At 43.0% G+C, this 24,974-nt stretch overlaps 1 protein-coding gene across 2 annotated transcripts; it reads right to left on the bottom strand.

Moving 5' to 3' along the window:
* pcgf1 (polycomb group ring finger 1) lies at positions 1-7,988 on the bottom strand. Of its 2 annotated transcripts, none has more exons than XM_037078189.1 (9): positions 7,834-7,988; positions 6,034-6,139; positions 5,738-5,890; positions 5,400-5,471; positions 4,521-4,626; positions 4,306-4,348; positions 2,189-2,272; positions 450-530; positions 1-181 (listed from the first exon to the last, which is right to left on the bottom strand). In XM_037078189.1, the coding sequence occupies exons 1-9, from the start codon at positions 7,918-7,920 to the stop codon at positions 131-133; spliced, it is 783 nt and encodes a 260-aa protein (XP_036934084.1). In that variant the 5' UTR covers positions 7,921-7,988; the 3' UTR covers positions 1-130. The 2 variants fall into 2 exon arrangements, with proteins under 2 accessions (XP_036934084.1, XP_036934083.1); XM_037078188.1 differs by having other exon boundaries at positions 2,189-2,275.
* Between the last annotated feature and the right edge of the window lie 16,986 nt (positions 7,989-24,974).

Below are 24,974 nucleotides of genomic sequence, written 5' to 3' on the forward strand. Positions count from 1 at the left end.
TAGTTTCACATTTTAAATTTATTTTCAAAAATACAAAACAAGGAAAATACGTTTATGTACACAAACACTATTAAAATAGAATATGTATAGTACAAAATATGTACAGCTGTCCTCGGGGTGAAAACGAGTCTTATCTGCTCCTCTTGTCCTTGATGGTGTAGTGAAGGACGAGCGGCTGCGCCTGCAGGACAAACCAGCAGAAACGTCATGAGGCTGGAAAACATTCAACATTATATTCATCGATCAACATCGTAAAAACAGATTCCAAAGTTAAAGTTAATTCTGTTTTAGAGATCATAATGACTCAAAGACCACATTGCTATTGAACTGCAGTATTCATTGCTCATGTTCAGTGAACTTTATCCTGATTTCCCCAATAAAAACACAACAGAATGTGTGAAGGACAGCTTGACACTTGTTGGCACTAGTTACCAGTAGTTGTAGCGTACCTTGCCAAACCAGTGCGAGAGCCATAACCGCTTCATGGTCATGTGATCAGGCAGAGACTCGTTATTGAACAACATCTGGACCTATAGGGAGACCACACAAACAGATGTGAAAGAGAGTCTAAAAGGAACAACTGTGATTATTTTCATATGTGAAACCTGTTTGCTGTTAGTGTAAGAAGCAACAATGCAGAAGAAATACCAACTGAAACCACACTTGCAAAATATTTTTTGAGTTTGTGACAGTGACAATGTCATCAAGACAACATATTTAAGTGTGGCTAAATCTGATTTACAGAAAAAGTGGTCAGAGAGACTTCAGCGGGTCTTCTATCTGCAGCTTCCTGGTTCTTTACTGCAGAGGTTTTCGTGACATTTTCAAACAAACAGACAACATATAACATTTATATCATCCGCAAAAGTGCTTCAGAAAAACTAGGACTTGGCAACAAAAATCAAATATCACAATATTTTGACCAAATGCCCCAATATCAATATCATCAATCATTAGTAATGTGTTTACTGTAATCGAGCCTTTAAAACCTGGACAAACCACTTTTAACACATCACGATATCCAGGAAGGCAACACACGCTCTCTCACTATGAAACCTACTTAATATGTTGTCCAGCACTCCTCAAAACAAGGCTAACACAATAAAGTAATATTACCCAGATCTATGTAAGCAGAGTGTACAATCAGCACTTCAACCATGCTCAATTACCAAAAAGTAAGAAGTCCTAAAAGTGTCACCCATTTTTAAAGAGGGGTTAGTGTATCTTGGTGAAAAGAAGAGTGTTTACCAATATGATTGTACCAGAAATTATCTAACCATTCAAAAACCATTTCTGACTACGCACGCCGAGAACGGCTGTGCTTACAATTCTGTTTGAATAGATCGAGAGCCATTTTGTCAGCGAGATGAGAAGTGGCATGCCAGCATGTAGAGAGGGCGTGTACACAACTACTGAACTGCTTTAAGCCAGACATGTCAGACAAAGGACTGCCATTATTGATGAACAGAGTACTTAAATTTACCTTCCAAACACCTATGAATACGCATAGTTTCTTCTCCAGCTCCTCTGTGCCAACAAGGATTATTCTAGCCTAAAGGAAAAGATCTTTTCTGCTTCTTCAATGAGCCACAATATGAATAATCGGATATCAAATCTCCAGGAACGGCTGAAGTTCATTTGGTTTGCTTTAAAACTCCAAAAGACAGAGAGCTGTGTCACTTACTGTCAGGAGAAATGAATAAGTTACTTTGAGAAAAAAAAAAAATCTTAGAAGATGATCCCAAGATAACAGATTTGTTTTGGTTTTATTATTGTTTAAGTGAGAGCACAGCCTTTCTGCTACAAGACAGTCTAAAGAGAAAAGTCAACATTTCACACATGAATGCTTTTTGCTAAATATTACCCAATAAGGCACACATACATGCTAAATAAATAACAAGGGAACCCTGTGAATGAGAAAAGTCTCTTAGTTGCAAAAATAATCACCAACCAAATGCATTATGTGATTATTCAAGTATAATTGTTGTCAATTAAGAATGTGTACGTGTTACGTTCTCTCCATCAGACAGCACAGTCTCAGGGAGACAATGGCTCATGAAGCTCCATGTGCACTTCGCATATTAGTCCTGATTTCCACAGGCCCAATGAATATTGACAAATCTTTAATGCACTGTCATGTACACATAAATGTTTTCCATTATAGACTCAGTGACCATTTCTGACTGACCTGGTGTTTTTCCACGTTTAGCCGATGACAAAGCACTTTCCGTAGGTGTCTCACCTCCGCTCGGACAGAACAACGAACAAACTTCTGCTGCGGATAGACAAAGTCAAACAGAACTTCAGATGAGCAATATGACACGTCGAGAGGGTTATTCCAATAAATCTGGACCAGATTAGACACAATCTGTGTTGGTGTTATGGCTGCAGTGCTGTGGTTCATGATGTTCAGATGTTCTGCTCGAGTATCTATCCTGTAACTGCACCAAGAATACTTTCCACTCATTTTACTTTTGGATTTGTCATTCGCTTGCAGGCATCTACTGCTGTAGAAGTATTTATTGCTCAGAGAGTAGACTAATATTGTTGGTTTATCAAAAGCTTGTCATTTATATGCTTACAGGCTGTTGTCTCAACTGCTGTTTTTCTAATTCTAGCATTCAAATACGGTTTGTACAGTACTGTAATACAGGTCACAAACTGCTACATGCCATTCTGGTGGCATGAACACAGTAAGAGTGGATGGTCAGGGTGCGGCACACTCCTGCTCTGTTAGAATTACAGTGAAGAACAACTCGGTTCTCTGCTGGACATTATATTTCCATCCCAACTGACTTATTGCCTGCTCTCAAGCCACAACACCAACTTCCTCTTTCGATGTAGAGGCAGTGAGACAGTATTTCTTTATAAGCCCTGGCAGAGAATTATTTTAACTGGAAAAGCAGAGAACAGCATGTAACAGGCTGAGTGTCTTATTCAAGTCCAGAATACTGCAAGGACACGTACAAACAGAACCGCCTGGTGGGAACAAGCTTTTTATTTTAATAAGCGTGCTCCTTGCTGCCAGCTAATGTATTTTAGTTAAACTGAGTTGAATAAACAACATTTTAATGCACATAGTGGTCAAAGAGGGCATGAAGGGATGACAAACATGCTAAACACACTGTAGTTATAAGATCACTTCTCTAAAATTCCCAACACACATCCTGTGTACATGTTCAAGTTTGAATCTTTATCTCATATCATAAGACCATATAAGAAGCTCAAAGGAACCAAGTATGTATAGAGAGCAACACAATACGCAATCATGAGTTGAGCACCACACAGTTGTCTGTTAAACAAGGGTGCCCTCTGCTGGCTGACCACGATCATTACAGTTTGTATGATGATATTGGTTGGGTAGTGTGGACATAAGGCAGTACAGTGAAAATGGACACATCAGAGGTTTTAGTTAAGTTCCCCCTGTTGATCTGTGTTCTGTCCAAGCATTATACATTCCCACATGTTGTGAAGAGGATCTAGCCACATGAGGAAAAGCCGCAGTAGTCAGTGAAAAGGAGGCGCTTTTTTTTGGATTAGTGGGTTTGAAATTGGTTTGCCGGCAGGTTTCTCACACGCGTTTAAATTGCCGGGATGTTAATGTGTATCAACAGGCATAAGGAAATACTGGTTGAACATACAGGACAGAACAATAAAGGGGTCATTGTCATGATCAGCTCGTCTCTGATCTTTAAATGGATTTTGAGGTATGCAGAACAGCACTTAACCCCCTCAGTTCTTTTATATAACAATTGGGTTAGTTTGCAACAAATGAAAGAGTTAGTAGAGTTTAGATGATTGGACCGCAGCATTTTAGCTGTCTGGTGCCTTTCATCAACGTTAATTTAAAGGCTACAAGGCATTTGTCAGACAAATACACTGTTGTGTGATGGAGTTAGGGTCACCACAAAGTTAAGATCTCAGCCATTTAGCCCCAAAAGTTGTTGCTGAATCGCTTTTTCAAACCACCATAACATCTCCAATTATAACAAAATTAGCAGTTTGGTTGAGAAATACCGAATGATTATATGCCTCACTGGTGTCCCACTTATCCACACTGTCTCTCTCTGAGTTGGAGGCAGAGATTAATTCGGCTGTTGCTGCCATGTATTTGCTTAGCAGTTAAGGGCAGAAAATTACTTGTTAAGGCTTCAAAAATGTGCCCCTGAATACATGTTTTTCATAGCTATGCAAACCTGTGAGACAAGTTGCTCTGAAAGCATCCATAACACGCCCAACAAACACACAGGCTTTAAACAAAATGGTTGACACGTTGAGGATTATTCATCCTTATATGAGACTTACCTGGAGAGTAAGTTTCGTCTTGTCTTTACCAACAAGTGATGAACTTGAAAGACAAAAGAAAAACAGACAGTAAAACTTAATGTTGGAGTTCAACTTGAAAGTCTGACACATTTTTTTTATTTGTATTCTATTGGTCTTAGGTAATATGGATTGGATGTCATAAGGGATACACACAAAGGCACTGTTAGATGCATCCATCTGTAATAAAAGCTCACCTTAGCCTTTCTAAACACAGTGAAACCTGCTCATCATATCTGTAGAAGTGGGCTTTTGAATGGTCAAAGCTTGTGTAAGGTAAACCTGTAGCGTCGGGTACAGCATCTAGTGAGAAGGAAGAAAATGGTTGAAAATCAAAATTCACATTATTCGATGAGGTTAACTGGCAGGTTGCCAGGTTACACAGTCAGCAGAAACTGTAAATTTAATTGTCCTCAGGTCGTTCAGACAGTGTCAGCTGTATATAGTATACATGACCACAATAATCTGGTAACTGGGAATACTCACTCCATAATAATAATAATAATAATAATAATAATAATAATAATAATAATAATAATAATAATAATAATAATAATAATAATAATAATACTCTGATTTGACCTGTTCACGTGGACTGAAGTAATGCAATCATGGAAAAAATGGATTTATGTGATTCAGTCAATTAGTTGGATTTTTAGGACACAAGCTGAAACTGTTTTTTTAAACATCCTGTCATCATGTCGCCTCCACCGGTCAGGGCGGTCCTTGTGTGGGATTGTGTTTGTACAACATGCAGAAAAATGCTTTCGGTCTTCATGTGATGCATATGAGCAGAAAACACATCTGCAACCGCTCGCGTTCTACAACATCTGGTTTATTTTACATTTTTACAAATGTGCAAATCTAAAAGGATGAAAGAAAAGGGATTAACGGTATACATCCGCAGAGTAAAGCTGAATTTTTCATAATCCAAGAGCAGCTTTTATCCGATAATGTATATCACATTGTGCTGTTTATGTAACCTTTTGAATAAGCTTGTAACTCCATAAATCAGATAATGATCTGTTCATTAAAAATACATCTCATTATACACTGACATTAAATTGAAGACTTACCATCTCCAGCTGGTTGGATGACTCTCTCTAACCCACGTGACTGATAAAATTCCTTTATTCTTTTGTCTTCACCTGTATGAACATGAACATTTGATAAGCTTGACAGATGTAGTTACAATAAAGATGTTTAAATATGCTAAAACAGCTGGTATTGTTAACAACTAACCAGCTGTCTACAGCTGTAAAGTGCAATTTCATTCTGGTAAGACATATTCTATTACGGTATTATTTTGGATTGAGGTGTCAAAATCTAAATTCTGACTGTCATGAGGAGTTTCAGAGGCAGCTGTTTGTATTGTGCTCTCTGAATCTTTGCTACAGAGTGTGATCTTACGTACTTTCTTGTAGTCCAGGCACCAGTTTGTAGACGATGTCCTGCATCACTCGATCTAGTTTGAGGTTGAGTAAAGGCTGTGTTTCATGGATTTTGATGTTGCACATTGGACAATACTTGCTCGTTTGCAGGTATTTCACAATACAACTTTTACAGACTGTAGAGCAGAAAACAAGAAATGCATTTTATTTTCATTCTGATGACTTACTCCAGTTAAACATTAGCAAATTGTAAAGATGTTCATAAGTTAATAGCAGGAGATAAAAAAGAATCATTGTGTCCAGCTGTGTTTAAACTCACAGGTGTGCAAACACTCTGTAATTGTTGTGGCATCTATGAAGTAACCAGCACAAAGGTAGCAGACAATGTGTTCGTTCAGGTCCTTGATCTTCAATTTGACCTCCTCCTTAAAAGGGACAAACAAAAAGGTGTTTTAAAAAATGTTCAAAGTTTCGTTTCAAAGTGTATTCATCCCCCAAACACAGTGAGCACATGAGTTTTCAGCACTAAGAGTTTGAACATAAAATCAAAAATATCCATCCTTCCACTTCCCTGTCGGGATCCTTATTTGTAGATTGTCTTGGTGTGAGTTCTGGAGTTTGGAGGTACAGAGACGGCTGTTTTCAGCTCTCGGTGCTTCAAATGCAAAAAAAGAAACAGCAATGTCTCCTTCAAGAAATCACGACCTGGTTAACTTAACATGATCCACAGACCTTGCAGTGAGCTGCTTCAAGTAGGAACTATTTTGTTTCTACCAACACACACCAGATCACTGTGCATCTACGCAAGGACGAGCGGCTTGTGGGAAATTATAGTTCATGAGGAAACCCTGTATGTGACACTGCTGAACAGGTCTGTGGGTTAACTTGAGTAACCAGGTCATGATTTCTGGACAGAGACTGTTTTTAGGGGGTATTTTGAGAAGACAAGCCAATTCTTTCCAATACATTTGAGAGAAGGTGGAATTTGTGTCGGATATCTCCAAAGATGGTCAACTCAGCCCAAAATCATCCAAAGTAGGACGACAAATATGATACCGAGTATTAGAAATCAGAGGGACAGATGGCCGATATTAGGAAACACTTCTCATTTGCAGTGAAAATTAAAATCTTTTCTGCAACTTTATATATTCTCTCCAGTACATTTATTTAAAAAAAAAACAAAAAAAAAAAACAGTACAACTTTCTCATTTGGATACTTGTCGCTTTGCAGTCGGCTTTTAATGGAGACGTGTTACAAAAAGCTAATTTGTTAATGAGCCACTTTTAACAGCAACCTGACTGACTGAAAACTATCAGCTGGTAGTCGGTCTGATGAACAAACAGAGTCCACATGTGTGAACTCATCAGCTACACTTCTTCCCAACAAGTACACAACTAGTCCCATCACTCTCTGCCAATGCTTTGCTCCAGGGCTGCTGCCTCCCAGCAGGCCAGCTGACCCGGACCTTTGACCTCCGTGTGTATCCAAGGAAGTCGAAGCCTTATAAAAGAAGAGCTTTCCAACCAACAGAACCATCAGCTCAGGACGGTAACAGAGCCGGATGTGTGTGGACTTCCGGTCCGGTTCAAGTGTCTTTATCAGACTGACAAATCGAAACAAACAAGTGTAAGTGCATCAATGAGGTGAGCCCCAGTTCAACAGAACCGACCCACCGAGGGACGGGACACGCGGAGAGAGAAGAGGGACGGGACCCGGGGAGAGAGAAGAGGGACGGGACCCGGGGAGAGAGAAGAGGGACGGGACCCGCGTGGAGCCGCGGCCGTCACTACACTCACGCATCGCTTCAACTACAATTGAACTCCGGGCAGAACTGATGAACACGGCTGTAAACGTGGCCCCAGCGGGTCTGGGTTTGGGTTTGGGTTAGTTTCCGCACGCTGCTCCGCAGAACAACACGGCAGGACTCGATCGTCCGCGCATGCTCAGACGCAGCTTCCCTCGCAGCTCCAGCGTTGCTCTCGCTCGTCTCTCCATCAGCGCCGCCGAGACGACAACGATCTCCCGGCAACGCGTGTGTTTTACCGACCTCTGCCGAGCTCTGACCTCCCGGACGGTTTCGGCCCAGCGCAAGCGAGCTCTAACAACACGGCCACTCACCTCGTTCCTCAGCGGGTCCAGTTTGTAGACGGACTGTAGCTGATTTCGTAGCCGCATCGCTATGGCCATCGGACCTTGCTCCGCCATCTTTGGGAATTATGCTTACTTCCGGGTAAACCGGAAGTGTGACTTTCTGCGCGTTGACGGAGGCGACTGCCAAATATAAAGGAGACAAATAAATAATATAATATAATATAATATAATATAATATAATATAATATAATATAATATAATATAATATAATTATGCAGACAAATCACAAACCACCGCTCCAACAGTAACAGAACAAAAGAAACATGTTCATTCTGATTCTCTGGCTGTGTGCAGTCCTACACATTTACTTGGCTTTATTTTCTAAAAACAAACAGAAAGTGCTGCTCGATGTACATTAAAAAGACAAAACGTGACTTAGGTGTCTCCTAGATTAGGACCTAGCAGAAGTTGCTCATCCAAATGAGGAGCGTTTCCACAGAAAATACATAACAGTGCCATAAATGTGCAAGCTGTACCTGTGTAAATAGACTTTATGTTCAGCTAAAGAGACACATGTAGTATTGGTCAGACAGATTCTACAAAATGAAATACTAACATCAGGGCCGTGGAACACCAGGTCAGCTGTCCCTGGTCCTGGTAGGGCCCATATAGAAATAACGTGCTGGATGAGCCTTTCATCATCTTGCCCTTGATGCTCAGCGTCCAATGTTTCACTTCAAGCATGGGTACTTATTATTAGTACGTGTTGAACACAATGACACAAAGTCTGTATTTTAATCTATGAACCTTTGCCTTCTTGGAAGTATGGCCTATCTAAATGATTTACAGAACTTGTAAATGTAAATAAGATTAATAATAATATTTTCATACTAATGTGTTCAAGCTGCTTGAGAGTGGAGGAGACTTGCATCAATGAAACAAAAGAAAAATAAAGCGAAGAGCACAGACAAGAATGCCAAACTGCATTCAGTAGGTTTTAAAGAAAAATAAAATATAATAAATAAATAAATAATAATAAATATAATAAATCCAATGGCCTGAGATCTTCTCTCTCTCTGTCTCTCTCTCTCTCTGTATATGTGTGTGTGTGTGTGTGTGTGTGTGTGTGTGTGTGTGTATATATATATATATATATATATATATATATATATATATATATATATATAAATACATACATACATACATACATACATACATACATACATACATACATACATACACACACACACACACACACACACACACACACACACACACACACACACACACACACACACACTGCCTGGCCCCAAAAAAAGTCGCCACCTGGATTTAACCAAGCAAATAGATAAGAGCCTCTTATTGGATAATTACTGCATGGGCGATTATGTATCAGCTGGCAAGAGGTTATTTAAACCCAACTTCATCTCCCAGGAAGAGATGTGGTTAGAAAAAAATCCTGATTAATCGTAATTGGCGATCACTTAAACATTTGGTGGAATCAAATGGTAGAAAAACAACAGTAGAACTCAGAGCTATGTTTAATATTGAAAGCAAGAGAATCTCCACATGCACAATGTGAAGGAACTCTAGGGATTGGGACTGAACAGCTGTGTAGCCTTAAGAAAACCACTAATCAGTGAGGCTGCAACAAAGGCTTCAATTTGCTCGGGAGCATGAAGATTAGACTCTGGAGCAAAGGAATGTGGTCTGATGAGTCCAGATTTACCCAGTTCCAGAGTGATGCTGCATCGGGTAATAAGAGAGGCAGATGACGTGACTTACCCATCATGCCTAGCATCTACTGTACCAGCCTGTGGGGGCAGTGCTATGATCTGGGGTGGCTGAAGTTGGTCAGGTCTAACTTCAGCAACATTATGTGCCCAAAGAATCAGTCAGCTGACTACCTGAATATACTGAATGACCAGGTGTTTCCACCAATGGATTTCTTCTTCCCTGATGGCACGGCATATTCCAAGATGACAATGCCAGGATTCATCGGGCTCAAATTGTGACAGAGTGGTTCAGGGAGCATGAAACATCATGTTCACACATGAACTGGCCACCATAGAGTCCAGACCTGCACCCCACTGAAGATCTCTGGGATGTGCTGGAGAAGGCTTTGTGCAGTGGTCCGACTCTCCCATCATCAATACAGGATCTTGGTAAAAAATGAATGCAACAGTAGACCGAAATAAATCTTGTGACATTGCAGAAGCTTATCGAAACAATGCCACAGAGAATGCATGTCATAATCAAAGCTAAAGGCAGTCCAATGAAATATCAGTGTGTGTGTGACCTTTTTGTATATGTATATGTATATGTACAGGAGCCCGCCCCTCAGAGCTTTAAACACATGGAGTTGGATCTTCAGCTTAGCTCTAGTTTTCTCCCTTTTTCATTTTTTGTCTTTATTTTGTCTAGCCATATAAAAACAAGTATTTCCTCTGAGAATCAGAGCAGCTTTAGGAAACAGTCTAGTCTCTCTGTGCAGCCACTTGTTGGTCTCCTCTCTTGGCAATAGAGGGCACCGCAGGCACACACTTCAGAGGGTTGTCTGCAACCGTTGGCATCTGCTGATATTTATTTAGTGGCGTGTTAAGCAGTGTCATTCAGTCATTCATGCACTCAGGGATTTAATGTAGCTGTTGAAAAGAAGATCCCATTGAAATGTATGAATTCACTGTAGCCTAACAACCTCATGCTCAGGGGGCACACATTTGAGTTGTCTTTAGACAGTGTGTGCACAGAAAGTGTCCATGTCTTAAACCAGAGACACCTTGGCATTTTATTTCTATTTTTCATGTTTAATGTTTACTTAATTACTCATGCAAACCCACTTATGACAGGATTGTGTAGGCTGTACAGCTGATTACATTTTTCTATTGATATATTAGAAGCCTGCTGTATGTATTTGACACTGGATTAAAATAATGTTGGCAACAATGTTATACTACTGCTGCTATTCAAACCCCATGCATTACATGGGGGAAGAGTGCTAACGGTACCATACGTAAAGATTAAAAGTGTGCTAGACGACAATCTGCAGCAGCACATGGAACAAGGTGGTTCTTGTAACCTGAATCTTCTGACATCTTGAGATCTACAGTGCACAGAGGGTGGGCAGCTCTCATACGCCTTTCATCTCATTAACATGTATTCAGCAATTTAGGATCAAAAGATAAAAAAGTCCTGAAACAATTATTTTCATAGAAATCTTGCTAAACAGCCACAAAATAAAACTCAACACAATAAATGTTCAGAATATATTAAAGCAAAGGTGCAAAGACACGTGTGTTTTTTGACTTGTGTGGATTTACACAATCCACAATTAGGATTTAGATTAGCAAAATTAGGCTGAAATGTATTTGTTTCTTTAGCGAAACGAAAGAGCTAAGCTAACATTAATTGGTTTTACATTGCTGATCTTGGCTGCGGTAACCCTTTCACTGAAGAGCAGCACTTGTGACTGAAGTGTTTGAACCCCCCGGACCGTTTGGGGGTTGAATGAGTACCTCTCTTCGCTCCCTGAACAACAAGCATCGAGGGGCTCTTGAGAAAAGAACTGAACCACTGGCACGGTGGGCACGGTAGAGGACTGTGGTTGTCCTGGGCAGCTCCCTGACCTATGTTAATATATGTGTGAATATGAGTGTTGAAATGACGGAGTGTGGGCTCAGCAAACATTTCCCCAGATAAGCATGTGGCTTATGTATTTGGAGCAATATGATTTAAATCAACAGTTTGCATTGCATTGTGCTGTATTTCTGGTATTTTTTTAGGCGTTTGCAGCAGTGACATGTCTTATGCTTTTAAACATGTCATACATCTGAGGTTTTTACTCAGACGTGGGCTGGAACCAGTTGGTTTTCCCAAGAATGACTTACAATTATTTAATTATGGGAAGAAATACAAAATTGTAGCTTTGTGGAAAAACTCGTTTTCAAATAGGGAGAAAATGTATTCTGGGTTGTGGCTGAGCTGCATCTGAATTAGTGCCATCTACCCTGTTTCAACAGGCCGTCGTATTGGTATTACATGTGGAGGTCTCCTTGATCCCTCCCAGAGGGCTTCCAACCTGTGGACCACCCAAAAGCTGCTCGTCCTTCATTCATCCTTTTGTAATCTCCCAGTGTAACAGAGTGACTGGCTATTTGCCTTATTCCTATAACTTATGTGTGTCTGTAGCAGCAGAATGACTATTGGCAACCAATGCATTGATAAATTTGGCATGAATGCTTTATTTATAGGTGCCTATCATTAATAATTAAAACTCTCACTGATGCATGATTTATGCATCGATAGATATTGCTTAAAAAGTAAGAACAACTTTGACAACAACCAGATGACCTTGGCTTGACAAGCATCATTAATTCTTGAAACAATTCCCTTTCCCTTTCATCCTTTAGTACGAGAAAGCTTGTAACACCTTGTTGAGATCTACAGATGAAAAGACAAGCACTTGCCAGTGAGGTCCAAATCACATTCAGTAAATGTAAATTAGAAGAATAAAAAAGAAAAGAAAAGGCACAAGCAATATATTTTCATTCTTGGCAGCCGTTTTGAGTTTGAAGAGCTGTTGTGATCAGTCTCGCTTCAGCGAGCCTTCATAGTCGGGCCTTGTGTCCCCTGCTGTCTGCCATTTCCTCTTGCCATGTAACGTCTTATCAGCTGGGCCTGTGAGGTCACTGCTTATCTGATTGACAGGGCTTTGACTCTACGCAATATCCAAATAACCTGAGGGCCTGGAGGCGCAGGAGGATCATAGCGTGGCAAAATCCACCAGTCGGGACAGCGTGCAAGAGCGTGAGTGAAGAGGCAAAAGAGCCGATGAGAAGGGAGAAGATCAAGACCAAACCAAGCCTTTCATTTGTTGTCATTTCTTCATGTCAAAATCAGAGACAATAGAACCCCTATTTTCTGGGAGTGTCTGCAAATCTGCCAGTTATTTCCCATCCTTCATTTTTATTGGAAATGATTAGTTTGTCTGACGGATCAAACACCTGCCAGAACTACAAAGACAGTACTATTATGAAGAATTTGAGGATTAATTTTCATCGAGTCAGAATGACAGAAATAAAAAAAGAGGAATGGATTACAAACTTCTTCTCTGTGTCTGTCCTTCAGCTGGATGTTAATTATCACTCTACATAATAAATCATGCATGAGGAAACTCCCTTAACCATGGCAATCTGAATCAACTGAAAACTCACTGAGCTGATAGAGACCCCGTTTACCTCTGTCCTGAACATCATGTGCCAAAAACAACCTCACAACCACCCAGCTACTAGAATCTACGTTCTGCCATGCCAACATGGAGGCCCCCATGCCTCCTCTCTCTCTCCAGCTCTCAGAGCAATCAGAGCATGCAGGGGTGGACTACAGCTTTTGTTTCTTTTGCTGCAGCAATTGGCCGCCAAGTGGCAAGCTAATGACGAGAGCCCTCTTGGAATGACTCCAGAGCAGTACAGCTTGCACCGCATGATGGGCAAGGGCATAATGAATGATGTAGGGCAAGCCCTTAGGCCTCCCCCTGGCACAAAACCCAAACTTCCCAATATCACAATCTGAACCACTTCAAATGCTTGATAAAATACACGCACAGGAATTTGTCTCAGAGAGAAAATTATGCTAGGAATTGCAGACAGAGTCACAGAATATGCTCTAATAGTAGACTAGAGCCACATGCACAAACATACAGGAAAATATGGAATGGAGGAGATGACTCAAAAGAAAAGATGAACTGGGTCAGAGAAATAAAACCATCTTTCACTTGGATCTGTTGTCACTAGCAATATTCACCCATAACTAAAAAGTGTAGTTGAAAACAATTTTTAGACATAAAAATACACATGTAACAATCAATTAGCAGAAGGAAACGTCACACCAAAATGCAACCAAGGTTTTTTTTTTGTGAATCTATATGAGTCAAACCTTCATGTAAAAGCATAATTACGTTGAAAGAGGCACTTTTAAGATTGACCGTATCTTTGTTTTCGGCTCAAACTCATTTCAATGGGAGTGCTACAGGCACTTTTACAATAGCATCAAAATTTGTATTTTTAATCAATCAATCAATCAATCAATCAATCAATCAATCTTTATTTATAAGGCACTTTTCATACAGAAAGAGTATCTCAGAATGCCTCACAGAAATGAACAAACAGCAGAAAAAGAGAAACAGCAAGATAAAGTCAAGAGAAGAAAATTAAAAGAACCCAACCCTCCTCCCACCCCCTCAGACATGCACAGAGACATACACACTCATACACACACTCACACATATGCACGCAGACACACACACTCATACACACCCATACAGTAGCTGTCACTAAAGAGACATGGCCGGGCAGCGAGACCTGTTGCATGGAGGAAGCTACCTTTGGGGAGCCAACCACAGTGGGAGAGATCCTGATCCAAGGCTGCAGGGAGCACCGCCACAGGGACCACCCCACCCCGGGCAGACAGGAGGCCCCACACCAAGGTGCAGAGCCCTCTGTTCACCCGGGCCGGAGCCGTCCATGGGACAGCTTGTTTAGGCATGTTTGGCACCTCAGTAGGGTAGGGTTCGGTAAAGATCAAGTTTTGGCTTAAAAAAACTGGCTTTTTTGCCACAAAGTTCATCCATCCATCCATCTTCTTCCGCTTATCCAATACCGGGTCGCGGGGGCAGCTGTCTGAGCAGGGACACCCAGACTTCCCTCACCCCAGACACTTCCTCCAGCTCTTCTGGGAGGATCCCAAGGCGTTCCCAGGCCAGCTGGGCGACATAGTCGCTCCAGCGTGTCCTGGGTCTCCTCCCAGCGGGACATGCCAGGAACACCTCCTGAGGAAGGCGTCCTGGGGGCATCCGAAACAGATGCCCGAGCCACCTCAACTGGCTCCTCTCGATGTGGAGGAGCAGCGGCTCTACTCCGAGCTCCTCCCGGGTGACAGAGCTCCTCACCTTATCTCTAAGGGAGCGCCCTGCCACCCTGCGGAGGAAACTCATTTCAGCCGCTTGTATCCGGGATCTTATTCTTTCGGTCATGACCCAAAGTTCATGACCATAGGTGAGGGTAGGAACGTAAATTGACCGGTAAATCAAGAGCTTCGCCTTTCGACTCAGCTCTCTCTTCACCATGACAGACCGGTATAACGACCGCATTACTGCGGCCGCCGCACCGATCCGCCTGTCAATCCCACGCTCCAGCCTTCCCTCACTCGTGAACAAGACCCCAAGATACTTAAACTCCTCCACTTGAGGCTGGAGCTCTCCCCCAACCCGGAGGGGACAAGCCACCTTTTTCCGGTCGAGAACCATGGCCTCGGATTTGGAGGTGCTGATTGTCATCCCAGCCGCTTCACACTCGGCTGCAAACCGCCCCAGGACATGCTGGAGGTCCCAGCTCGAAGGAGCCAACAAGACCACATCATCTGCGAAAAGCAGATATGAATTCCTGTGGCTCCCAAACCAGATCCCCTCCGGCCCGTGGCTGCGCCTAGAAATTCTGTCCATGAAAATAATGAACAGAACCGGTGACAAAGGGCAGCCCTGCCGGAGCCCAACATGCACCGGGAACAGGTCTGACTTACTGCCAGCAATGCGAACCAAGCTCCTGCTCCGCTCGTACAGGGACCGTACGGCCCTTAACAGAGGGCCTCCGACCCCGTACTCCCGGAGCACCTCCCACAGAATGCCACGAGGGACACGGTCGAATGCCTTCTCCAAATCCACAAAACACATGTGGACTGGTTGGGCAAACTCCCATGAACCCTCGAGCACCCTGCGGAGGGTATGGAGCTGGTCCAGTGTTCCGCGGCCCGGACGAAAACCCCATTGTTCCTCCTGGATCCGAGGTTCGACTATCAGCCGAAATCTCCTCTCCAGTGCCCTGGAATAGACTTTCCCAGGGAGGCTGAGGAGTGTGATCCCCGATAGTTGGAGCACACCCTCCGGTCCCCCTTTTTAAATAGGGGGACCACCACCCCGGTCTGCCAGTCCAAAGGCACTGTCCCCGACTGCCATGCAATGTTGCAAAGACGTGTCAACCAAGACAGCCCTACAACATCCAGAGACTTGAGGTACTCAGGGCGGATCTCATCCACCCCCGGTGCTTTGCTACCGAGGAGCTTCCCGACTACCTCGGTGACTTCGGCTTGGGTGATGAATGAGTCAACCTCCGAGTCCCCAGCCTCTGCTTCCTCTATGGAAGACATGTCAGTGGGATTGAGGAGATCCTCGAAGTATTCCTTCCACCGCCCGACAATATCCCCAGTCGAGGTCAACAGCTCCCCACCTCCACTGTAAACAGTGTTGGCGGAGAACTGCTTCCCCCTCCTGAGGCGCCGGATGGTTTGCCAGAATTTCCTCGAGGCTGACCGATAGTCCTCCTCCATGGCCTCTCCGAACTTTTCCCAGACCCGAGTTTTTGCTTCCGCGACTGCCCGTGCTGCCGCTCGCCTGGCCTGCCGGTACCCGTCAGCTGCTTCAGGAGTCCCCCGGGCCAACCAGGCTCAGTAGGACTTCTTCTTCAGCTTGACAGCATCCCTTACTTCCGGAGTCCACCACCGGGTTTGGGGATTGCCGCCACGACAGGCATCGGAGACCCTACGGCCACAGCTCCGAACAGCCGCGTCAACAATAGAGGTGGAGAACATGGTGGGAGTTAAAGACCCCTTTGACAGAGGGTTCTGCCAGACGTTCCCAGCAGACCCTCACAATACGTTTGGGCTTGCCAGGTCTGTCCAGCTTCCTCCCCTGCCAACGGATCCGACTCACCACCAGGTGGTGATCAGTTGACAGCTCAGCCCCTTTCTTCACCCGAGTGTCCAAGACATACGGCCGGAGGCCAGATGACACGACCACAAAGTCGATCACTGACCTTCGGCCTAGGGTGTCCTGGTGCCATGTGCACATATGGACACCCTTATGCTTGAACATGGTGTTTGTTATGGACAAACTGTGACTAGCACAGAAGTCCAGTAACAAAACACCACTCGGGTTCAGATCGGGGAGGCCGTTCCTCCCAATCACACCCCTCCAGGTAACACTGTCGTTGCCCACGGGAGCGTTGAAGTCCCCCAGAAGAATGACGGAGTCCCTGGTTGGAGCACTCTCCAGTACCCCTCCCAGGGACTCCAAGAAGGCTGGGTACTCTGCACTGCTGTTCGGCCCATAAGCCGAAACAACAGTGAGAGACCTATCCCCGACCCGAAGGCGCAGGGAAATGACCCTCTCGTTCACTGGGGTAAACCCCAACACATGGCGGCTGAGCCGAGGAGCTATAAGCAAGCCCACACCAGCTCGCCGCCTCTCGACTATCTCTAGTCGGTACCGCTCAACCTCTCGCACCAGCTCAGGCTCTTTCCCCCCCAGTGAGGTGACATTCCATGTCCCCATGGCTAGAGTCACCATCCGGGGAGTGGGTCGCCGGGGCCCCCACCCACGACCGCCACCCAAATCACACCGCACCCGCCCCTTCTGAACCCTCCTGCGAGTGGTGAGCCCACAGGAGGGCGGGCCCACGTCGCTCCTTCGGGCTGCGCCCGGCCGGGTCCCGTGGGCAAAGACCCGGCCAGCAGGCGCTCGCCTGCGAGCCCCAACCCCAGACCTGGCTCCAGGGTGGGGCCCCGGTAACGCCAATCCGGGCGACGTACGCATCCTCAATCTTAGCTCTGTCATCAGGGGCTTTTGAACCGATCTTAGTCTGACCTGTCACCTAGGACCTGTTTGCCTTGGGAGACCCTACCAGGGGCATTAAGCCCCGGACAACATAGCTCCACAAAGTCTGGTTGCTTAAATTACCCAGTTTTATCAGTTGAAGTGGTCTCGAACAGTGGCCTTTGCCTGGTAGCCGTGTTGTCCAGATGTCACACCACCACCATCTCCTCCTACCAATAAGAAAGTTGGCTCATATGAAGATACCCTGTGTGCACATCACACAGGGTGCTGACATGTTGACTCCGTGTCACAGTGTCCTTAGGGAAGATACTGAATCCCAAATTGCTCCTGGGGGCTCTTCGGTGTGTGAGCACACTTGTGAATGGTCGTTGCTCCTGCTGAGCGGGTGGCACGCAAGGTAGCATCTGCCACATAACAAATATGTCTGTGAACAGGTAAGTGCTGATTTGTCTTGTTTCTTATTAATTATTATTGTTTGAGTTGTCAGTATGACTAAGGAAAGCACTAGCACTACATTTTGAATGTACATGTAGTTTGCAGAAACGTACAATGTTGACATTCTATTCTGGAAGCTGGGCTCGAAAAACTCTGCCACAGTCCAAATTGAGCAAAGAACGTCAAGACAAAACAAACTTCATGATGTCAGCAGAGAGGACAACAGATACAGCAATGCTGAAATGTATTACAACAAAATAAGGCGTTATGAGAGATACCAGCATACACCAACAGACGCCTAGTTTCTGGAGCACTCAGCTGTCCAGCAACATCCCGCATGATGTGACAAAGCAGCATGAAACATGTTCATATCCCTCATCATCAGTACAAAAATGTCCTGGTTTCATTGAAGTCGATTGAATTGTGTGTGTTTATCATTGTGTGTACTATCTGACTGCTGTTAAGGTCTGTGAAACTTTAGAGATACTGTACATTTGATCATTATCAAGACAGCCGTGGCTGTTGCACGCCTTTTTTGCACTAAAGTAAACATGCAAATAATGAAACAGGTCATGCACATGGAGATCTAGCATTTGCTTAGATTTTGCTCTTTTTTTCCAACAAAACCTTGTGCAAACCAAATGCATTTCACTTTTCACGTTTACATTTTCCTGCCTGTGGGAGTCAGGGTGCCTTGAAAACTATAGTCCTCAGTTTAGATAAGCTAGAGACCAAATAATGAAAGACACGGTTGAAAGATGCTGAGATAAGACAAGTTTGCCAACAAGAACAAGTAGGCCTGCCAGTGTCGGAGGCAAAAGAAAGCTCCGTATTAAATCTTATTAATGTGGCACGTGAGCGTTTCACTACTCACGTGTGTGTGCAGCTTCTGTGGAGAGTGTATCAGTGTGTGGCCTGTGCACACAGATGACACACAAACAATGCAGCGATCCTTGATAACTTTCAAGCCTTTGACCCTTTAATGGTAAAATAACAAAGAAACCTTTTTTACACTATTTGATGTAAAATAATAATATATACAAAATAAAAATAAAAATAATAAATGTATACACACACACACGCACACACACACAGTTACACAACAGACAGATAGGATTATTTGTTGCATGTACCCATTCTCTACCCACTTACAACAAGAAGCAAATCATATTATTTATGTGTCAGGTCAGTAACCAGTGATAGATGATGTCAATTTCAATAAACCATCTAATTCTGGTTCTCATACTATAACTGTTCATCTTTCTCGTGACATGACTACAACATTTTTAGAGTTTTCTGAGTCCATTCATGCGAGATTCCTAGTTCATCTTGCCCACACTCATCTCTCTTTGAAATTTAAGACCCACAAAGAGGAGAGACACACTTGCTGCTCTTGTCATCCACTGTATTTGCTCTGTGCAGCTCACTTATCATGCAGCCATCTTATCTTCATGGGCATTTAAGAGAATAAGGGTGAAGGGATAACAAACTCAGCTGAGAGGAAGCCTCGCCTTAAATCCCGAAGGAGGATGCAGGCTAGGCGAGTGCCACTGTTACAGGCTGTCTACGCCATGGTCTTACCGATATGTCGGGTTTTGGTCAGTATTGAACTAAATCTGACATTTACAGTAATTTCCAGATATAGGATACAATATAGGATAACCGTAACCCCTCTGGACAACAAGATAACGAGCCTTGAATTGCCTTAAATGTTGAGTCATATTTTATTTGCTGTTTCAAAATATAATTTGTTTTTTTAATTACTTTTTTTTTGTATTTCTAATTTCAAGGCACAATCATATGCCAAAGTTTGCTGTATCACTTTAAAGTACCCTGTTGTGTTTTTGACCACCAGAGGTGCTATGGAGCAATGTTTTCACAAGTGGGTTTTGGTTTGTATCACATGCATGAAAGCTGGGCATGCAAAAAGCTGGGCATAGGAAGACTTGGTCAAAGAGGGTTAGGAAATTAAAAAGGTTTCAGAATATTAAATAAAAAGGACACCTCAATTACTAATCGCTGAATCCAGTTCATTGGTCGGGGTATTTAACAGATGCTGTGTCCCAAAATATTCAAAATCATGTTATATTTTGATTAAAGTCAGGGGGGAAATTACTGAAAATTGAAATGAACTGGGCAAAATATTGGGTCAATTAGTAAAATGTCTTTTGCAAGTTATTAGCAAGAAAGAATGTCTTTGGCATTTGCCTTTATTAGATAAGAGACAAGACACAAAGGTGGAGTAATTCTCTAGTGGCCTCTAGTGAGTGGCTGTAGTAATAAAGGAGCAAAGGTGAAAGTCTGGGGAAGAAGGATAAAGAGCAACAAGTCAGCATAGGGAGGAGTTCAAGGACGGAGGATGGGATCAAACACACCCAGGACTTTCACTCAGGAGGCCGCTGTTCATGTCCAGTGTCAAACCATAGTCAACTTACTTACGTAGTCAAGCTACGTCACGTAAATAGCATAGGTACAGTTATGTCTCTAACGTATGTTCATAGCATAAGTGACATTTATTTTAACCCAAATCACAATGTTTTCCTAAACCTAACAGATTAGTTTTAATGCCGAAACTTAACAAAACTGTGACTGTGGAACTTAACAAAGTTCGAGTAGTCCTGTAGCTGGTATGCTGCACCAGCCATGTTTTTCTGGGAATGGTGATACGTGTTTTTCTTGGGGTCACTGGCTACTGATTATTTAGTCATTTAAGTACAGTATGTGTTAGCGACAGAAGTAACCAGCTCGTCTTGAAAAAATGCCACCAGGAAATCTCCAAATTTGGAACACTGACATGGAAAAAAGGACACTGCCTTCTGGCTGCAACCAAATCCTCAAGACTAAGGGAAAACATCTGATAAAGAATCTTTATGCCCCCTTAAGCACACAATCAGATATGTATTTACTTATTGCTATAAGTTTTTGATGTCATTAAGAGCACCTCACTGTTGCAATATACAAAGTTGGTGGCACAAATATCGGTATTGGTCCTCTGCAACCAACTGTAACTCGGTCGACTTCCTGCAGTAGGGTGGCCCTGTTACATCAGCTTGCAACATCCAGATAAATGCACATCAAAGCATCACGGTGCTCCAGGATGCCTCTGAGAATGCCGTGAGCTTATGTGTGTGTGTGTGTGTGTGTGTGTGTGTGTGTGTGTGTGTGTGTGTGTATTTGTGTGAGATAATGGAAATCCTTTGATGAACAAGAGTGATTTGGTACAAGCTTTCTGGTGCATTATTTCCCTTCTGGCCTCATGTAAAGAACTTTGATGAGAACCCAATAGAGGAGACCCTTATTGCCTGCACTTACTGTGACAATAACGGAATTGTTTTGGAGTCTTCACCCCCGTCTCATCTTCTTCTCTTCCATCCTCACATGCAGGCAGTCTTTCATCTATCTTTTCTATCTTCTTCCGTAGCATGCGACTGCTGAGCTTGCCAACCCATGCCGCTACCTCTCGGAGGAAGCAGGGCTATCAGTATGAGTCGTCTTGATGATGCTCACTCTCACTGCCATGACACACGGAATGGAAGCTGATGAGTGTTTATACAACATAGTCATAACACAAAGAATACACGCTTCATCGTTACTTATGAGCGAATAGGAAGCACTTACTATACATTTAGATGACGTTAAGCAACATTGAAAATTTGAAACCCCCATAAAACAACATAAATTCAAATTAAGCAGACAAACGGGCATGGGACACTTGTAAGCCTGTCTACAATTTTATTCAAAACCCTGACCCTAAGTGCAAAAGATTTCATTTGTAGAATTTTTTTGTAATCGTCAACTTACATTGTTCCCAAATGTGCCAAACAATGTCAAAATCTCGAGAAATCCACAAGTTTACTCAGGGTAACGGTATATTTGATCGCTTATTGCTACTACTGGGAAAGGGAAACTAGACTGAACTAAAACTATACCTTGTCTGTGAACTTTTGTACCAAGTTCCATCAGATAGATTTCCATCAGCAGTGTATGTTCACTGGGTTAGATTACTTTACCTTAACCCCTTAAAATAACGTAGGCAAACAACGACAAAAAGGAGGTGGTCTGTGTCTGTAGCCAGTTTGAGACTGGGCAGTATGCCGCCAATGTGCCCATCCTTTTGGCGGCTCAGTCCACAGTTTTAGACAGAGGCCGGCAAATTGGGGGTCTGTTTTGGGTTAGGGCTTGGTCCGCCGATTTTCCGCCTCGGAGGGTACACTTATTTCTGCCTCGTCTGCCATCTAACTCTGAGGCGTCAATGTGCTGGAGGTGTCGATGACCTGCACTGTTGTGTGACCCACATTTGGGGAGTTTCAAAACCAGGAAAGAGCTGATCACATCAGTCAGTCCATCACTTCATCCGCAGACATCAAGATGAGCGACTGGACAGCTGCAGAGATCCAGGAGATGCAGCGTCTCCTCGGTCTCTGTAGCTGTTTGGTTGTGTTAGGGTGTTGATGTAGCGGCAAGCTAAGAATGGTCGCTACTTTCAAATTAAAAGCCCCCCACTAAGAACCCAGTTCTAAACTCCAATGGGGTGCAATGTAAAGCTCTTATTTTGAAGACAAATTCATTGTCACTGTTCACAGCCCAACTTGGACCTACCGCCTACCTCAGAGGCAGCTTTTGGAAAAGGAGGAATATTACACCTCCCGTTTTAGAAAGACAGGCCGGCACATTGCCGCCCTAACCTTGCAGCAAATGTGCCGCCTTTTCTATCTAAAAGGGGCTTGTGTTGAAATTTAGGAGTCATGAAATCATGAAATGTCATAACGTACCCTTCCTCTCCAGTTCCAGTTAGCAGTCAACATTACAGAACACATGCAAACAACTGACAAAGTAGGTGATCTCCATGGATCACTGCTGCAGTCAAAGAGAAATCTACCTTTAATCCCAAAAGTTAAAAAGTTATCTCAGAGCCCTCCCCCCACTGGTAAACGGCTCCAGATCAGACCAGAAACTGATCTGACTCTGGGTATCAATTCCTCCTGAAGGTTTAGCTCTGCACTCAGCTCTTGAGCAGCTGCTTGGCTGGCTATGCCCTTCACTCTGCTCGGACTAAACACAAGGTAGAGCTTGGGCAGGCGGTGCTAGTATTTGGTCATAGACCAAAGCACTGCACTTATTGTTATGTGATGGTTGCACAAGATAAAAAGTAAAGTGATCACCAAAGATCAAAAAGATTTTTTCCCAAAGAGCCAAATATGTCAGTCTGATTGTGACATTACAGAGGAGATCAACAATATCAGTATAAGATTAGTCCTTTTTGGACAATTAATGTTTGACTTTTTTTTATTATTGGCAATCCATCAAAAAGTTCTGAAGATATTTCAGTCTGCACTAAAGTGGTTCATCAAGCCATCAAGTGATGGACAGACTAATCAGACAGACTTTTAACTTGTGAAAAGGAGATACATTGTCAATGAACAATATCAATAAGCAGTTGCTATATTTTCATGGCTTGTTGGTGAGTTTAAGACCTGCTGCAAATGCAATATTGAAGATATGTGCTTTTTTCAATAATTGCATGGTTTTGAATGACCTTTGTACCATTTAATACCAACTAACGTGTAATGCCACCTTAGTTCTTGTCCACCTCATCGTGCACAAACCAGAGCTATGTCACTAATTCCTCCTAAAATTAAGAAATTGTTAAAGGCCATACATCATTTTTTTGGCCTTGCCTAAGAAAGCGGTCACGTCGAGTAATTACAGGGAATCAAGGACTAAGTGGTGTAAGATCAAAGCAAGGCATTCTTCTGTAATCCTGGGGTGTTGCAAATCTTTGTAATCTGGTGGCTGGGTTCCACCACTGTTTGACATCTATTTACTGTATAAAAAGGAACGGTACCATCAGTTATGGGTCTGCTAGTGCTATTGTTTACTTTTGCCAAGCCCTGAGTGCTGGTCCGCTTTGTGAAATATAGATCTCCCCTCTCCCCTGTTTGCTTTCTGCACTCGAAGGTGTGCTCTCTTGCTTGCCCTTGGCTTTGGGTTGGGGGTTGTCTGGCTGCTTCCTGGTCTGTGATGTAGGCTGAGAGATTGAGGGGGATAGAATTTTGGCGGCTCTCAGGTTTTGTGTGTTTGTTTAGTGTTGAGATGTGGAAACTGACATGTTCCTGTCTATCAAGTGGCTGTAGTGGCTGCATGCCTGCCTACACGATTTCCATTGTTGCGATGCATATTCACTAAAATACTCAGATTGAGAAACATTTTCTTTGCTTTCTCTTTTTTCTACATTCTAATTTTCAATGCACTGAATGCTGGAATCAGGGAATGTCTTTCCTAGACAAATTGAAGCATCGTTTTTTTCAGGAAATGCACAACAACATAGGTTTATATTCCTGTGACGAAGGTCACTTGTTCCCCTGAGGCAAAGAGAGGGGTGTGTTGCACTCAGTGGTTGCATTTGAAAAACATGATGTGCACATCACATTGTGACACATTAACTAAATTTCAGTATCACTATATCACTGGTAAGGCGTTTAGGTTCCATTGGAGTAATTTTTTTGCATTACATGAAAATATCAAGCAAAATGTTAAACTGTAATATGTTACAGTATTGTCCTTAAAGTCTGACAGTGAAACTGGCAAACCTGGTGATTCCCTGTGCTCTGAGGGACAGACAAACGTTTCAGAAACAGTACATAGTTATTATCAATCGCGAGAGAAATAAAGGCATCCAATAGCTTAGACGCCAAAAACAGAACTCTAACACACAAGCTTGTCCACAGAAGCAGTCACATAGGTTGAAAATTAAAGTAGCTTATTACAACCCATGTTTACATTTGTTGTTTCTATCTCTAATGGCCATCATAATTGTTAAAATAACAAAAGATAAGAAGGAGTCTAAAGCGTGAAAAGTTTGTATAGAGAGGAGGTCATGGATGGTCACGAATAGTGATATACCTATGTTGTTTTGGAGTCACTGACAACTGAAAAAAGAATATAAAAATCAGATCACAGCAGTGACATGATAGTCTACCCAACAGATCTACAGCAGACAACTGTCATTATTAAAGAACGAGTAGACATGGAGGTTCGTTTCGTTTCGTTGTCTTTCCACTCATCCGTG

Source organism: Acanthopagrus latus, chromosome 18, assembly GCF_904848185.1.
Source record: "Acanthopagrus latus isolate v.2019 chromosome 18, fAcaLat1.1, whole genome shotgun sequence".
NCBI classification, from domain to species: Eukaryota; Metazoa; Chordata; class Actinopteri; order Spariformes; family Sparidae; genus Acanthopagrus; species Acanthopagrus latus.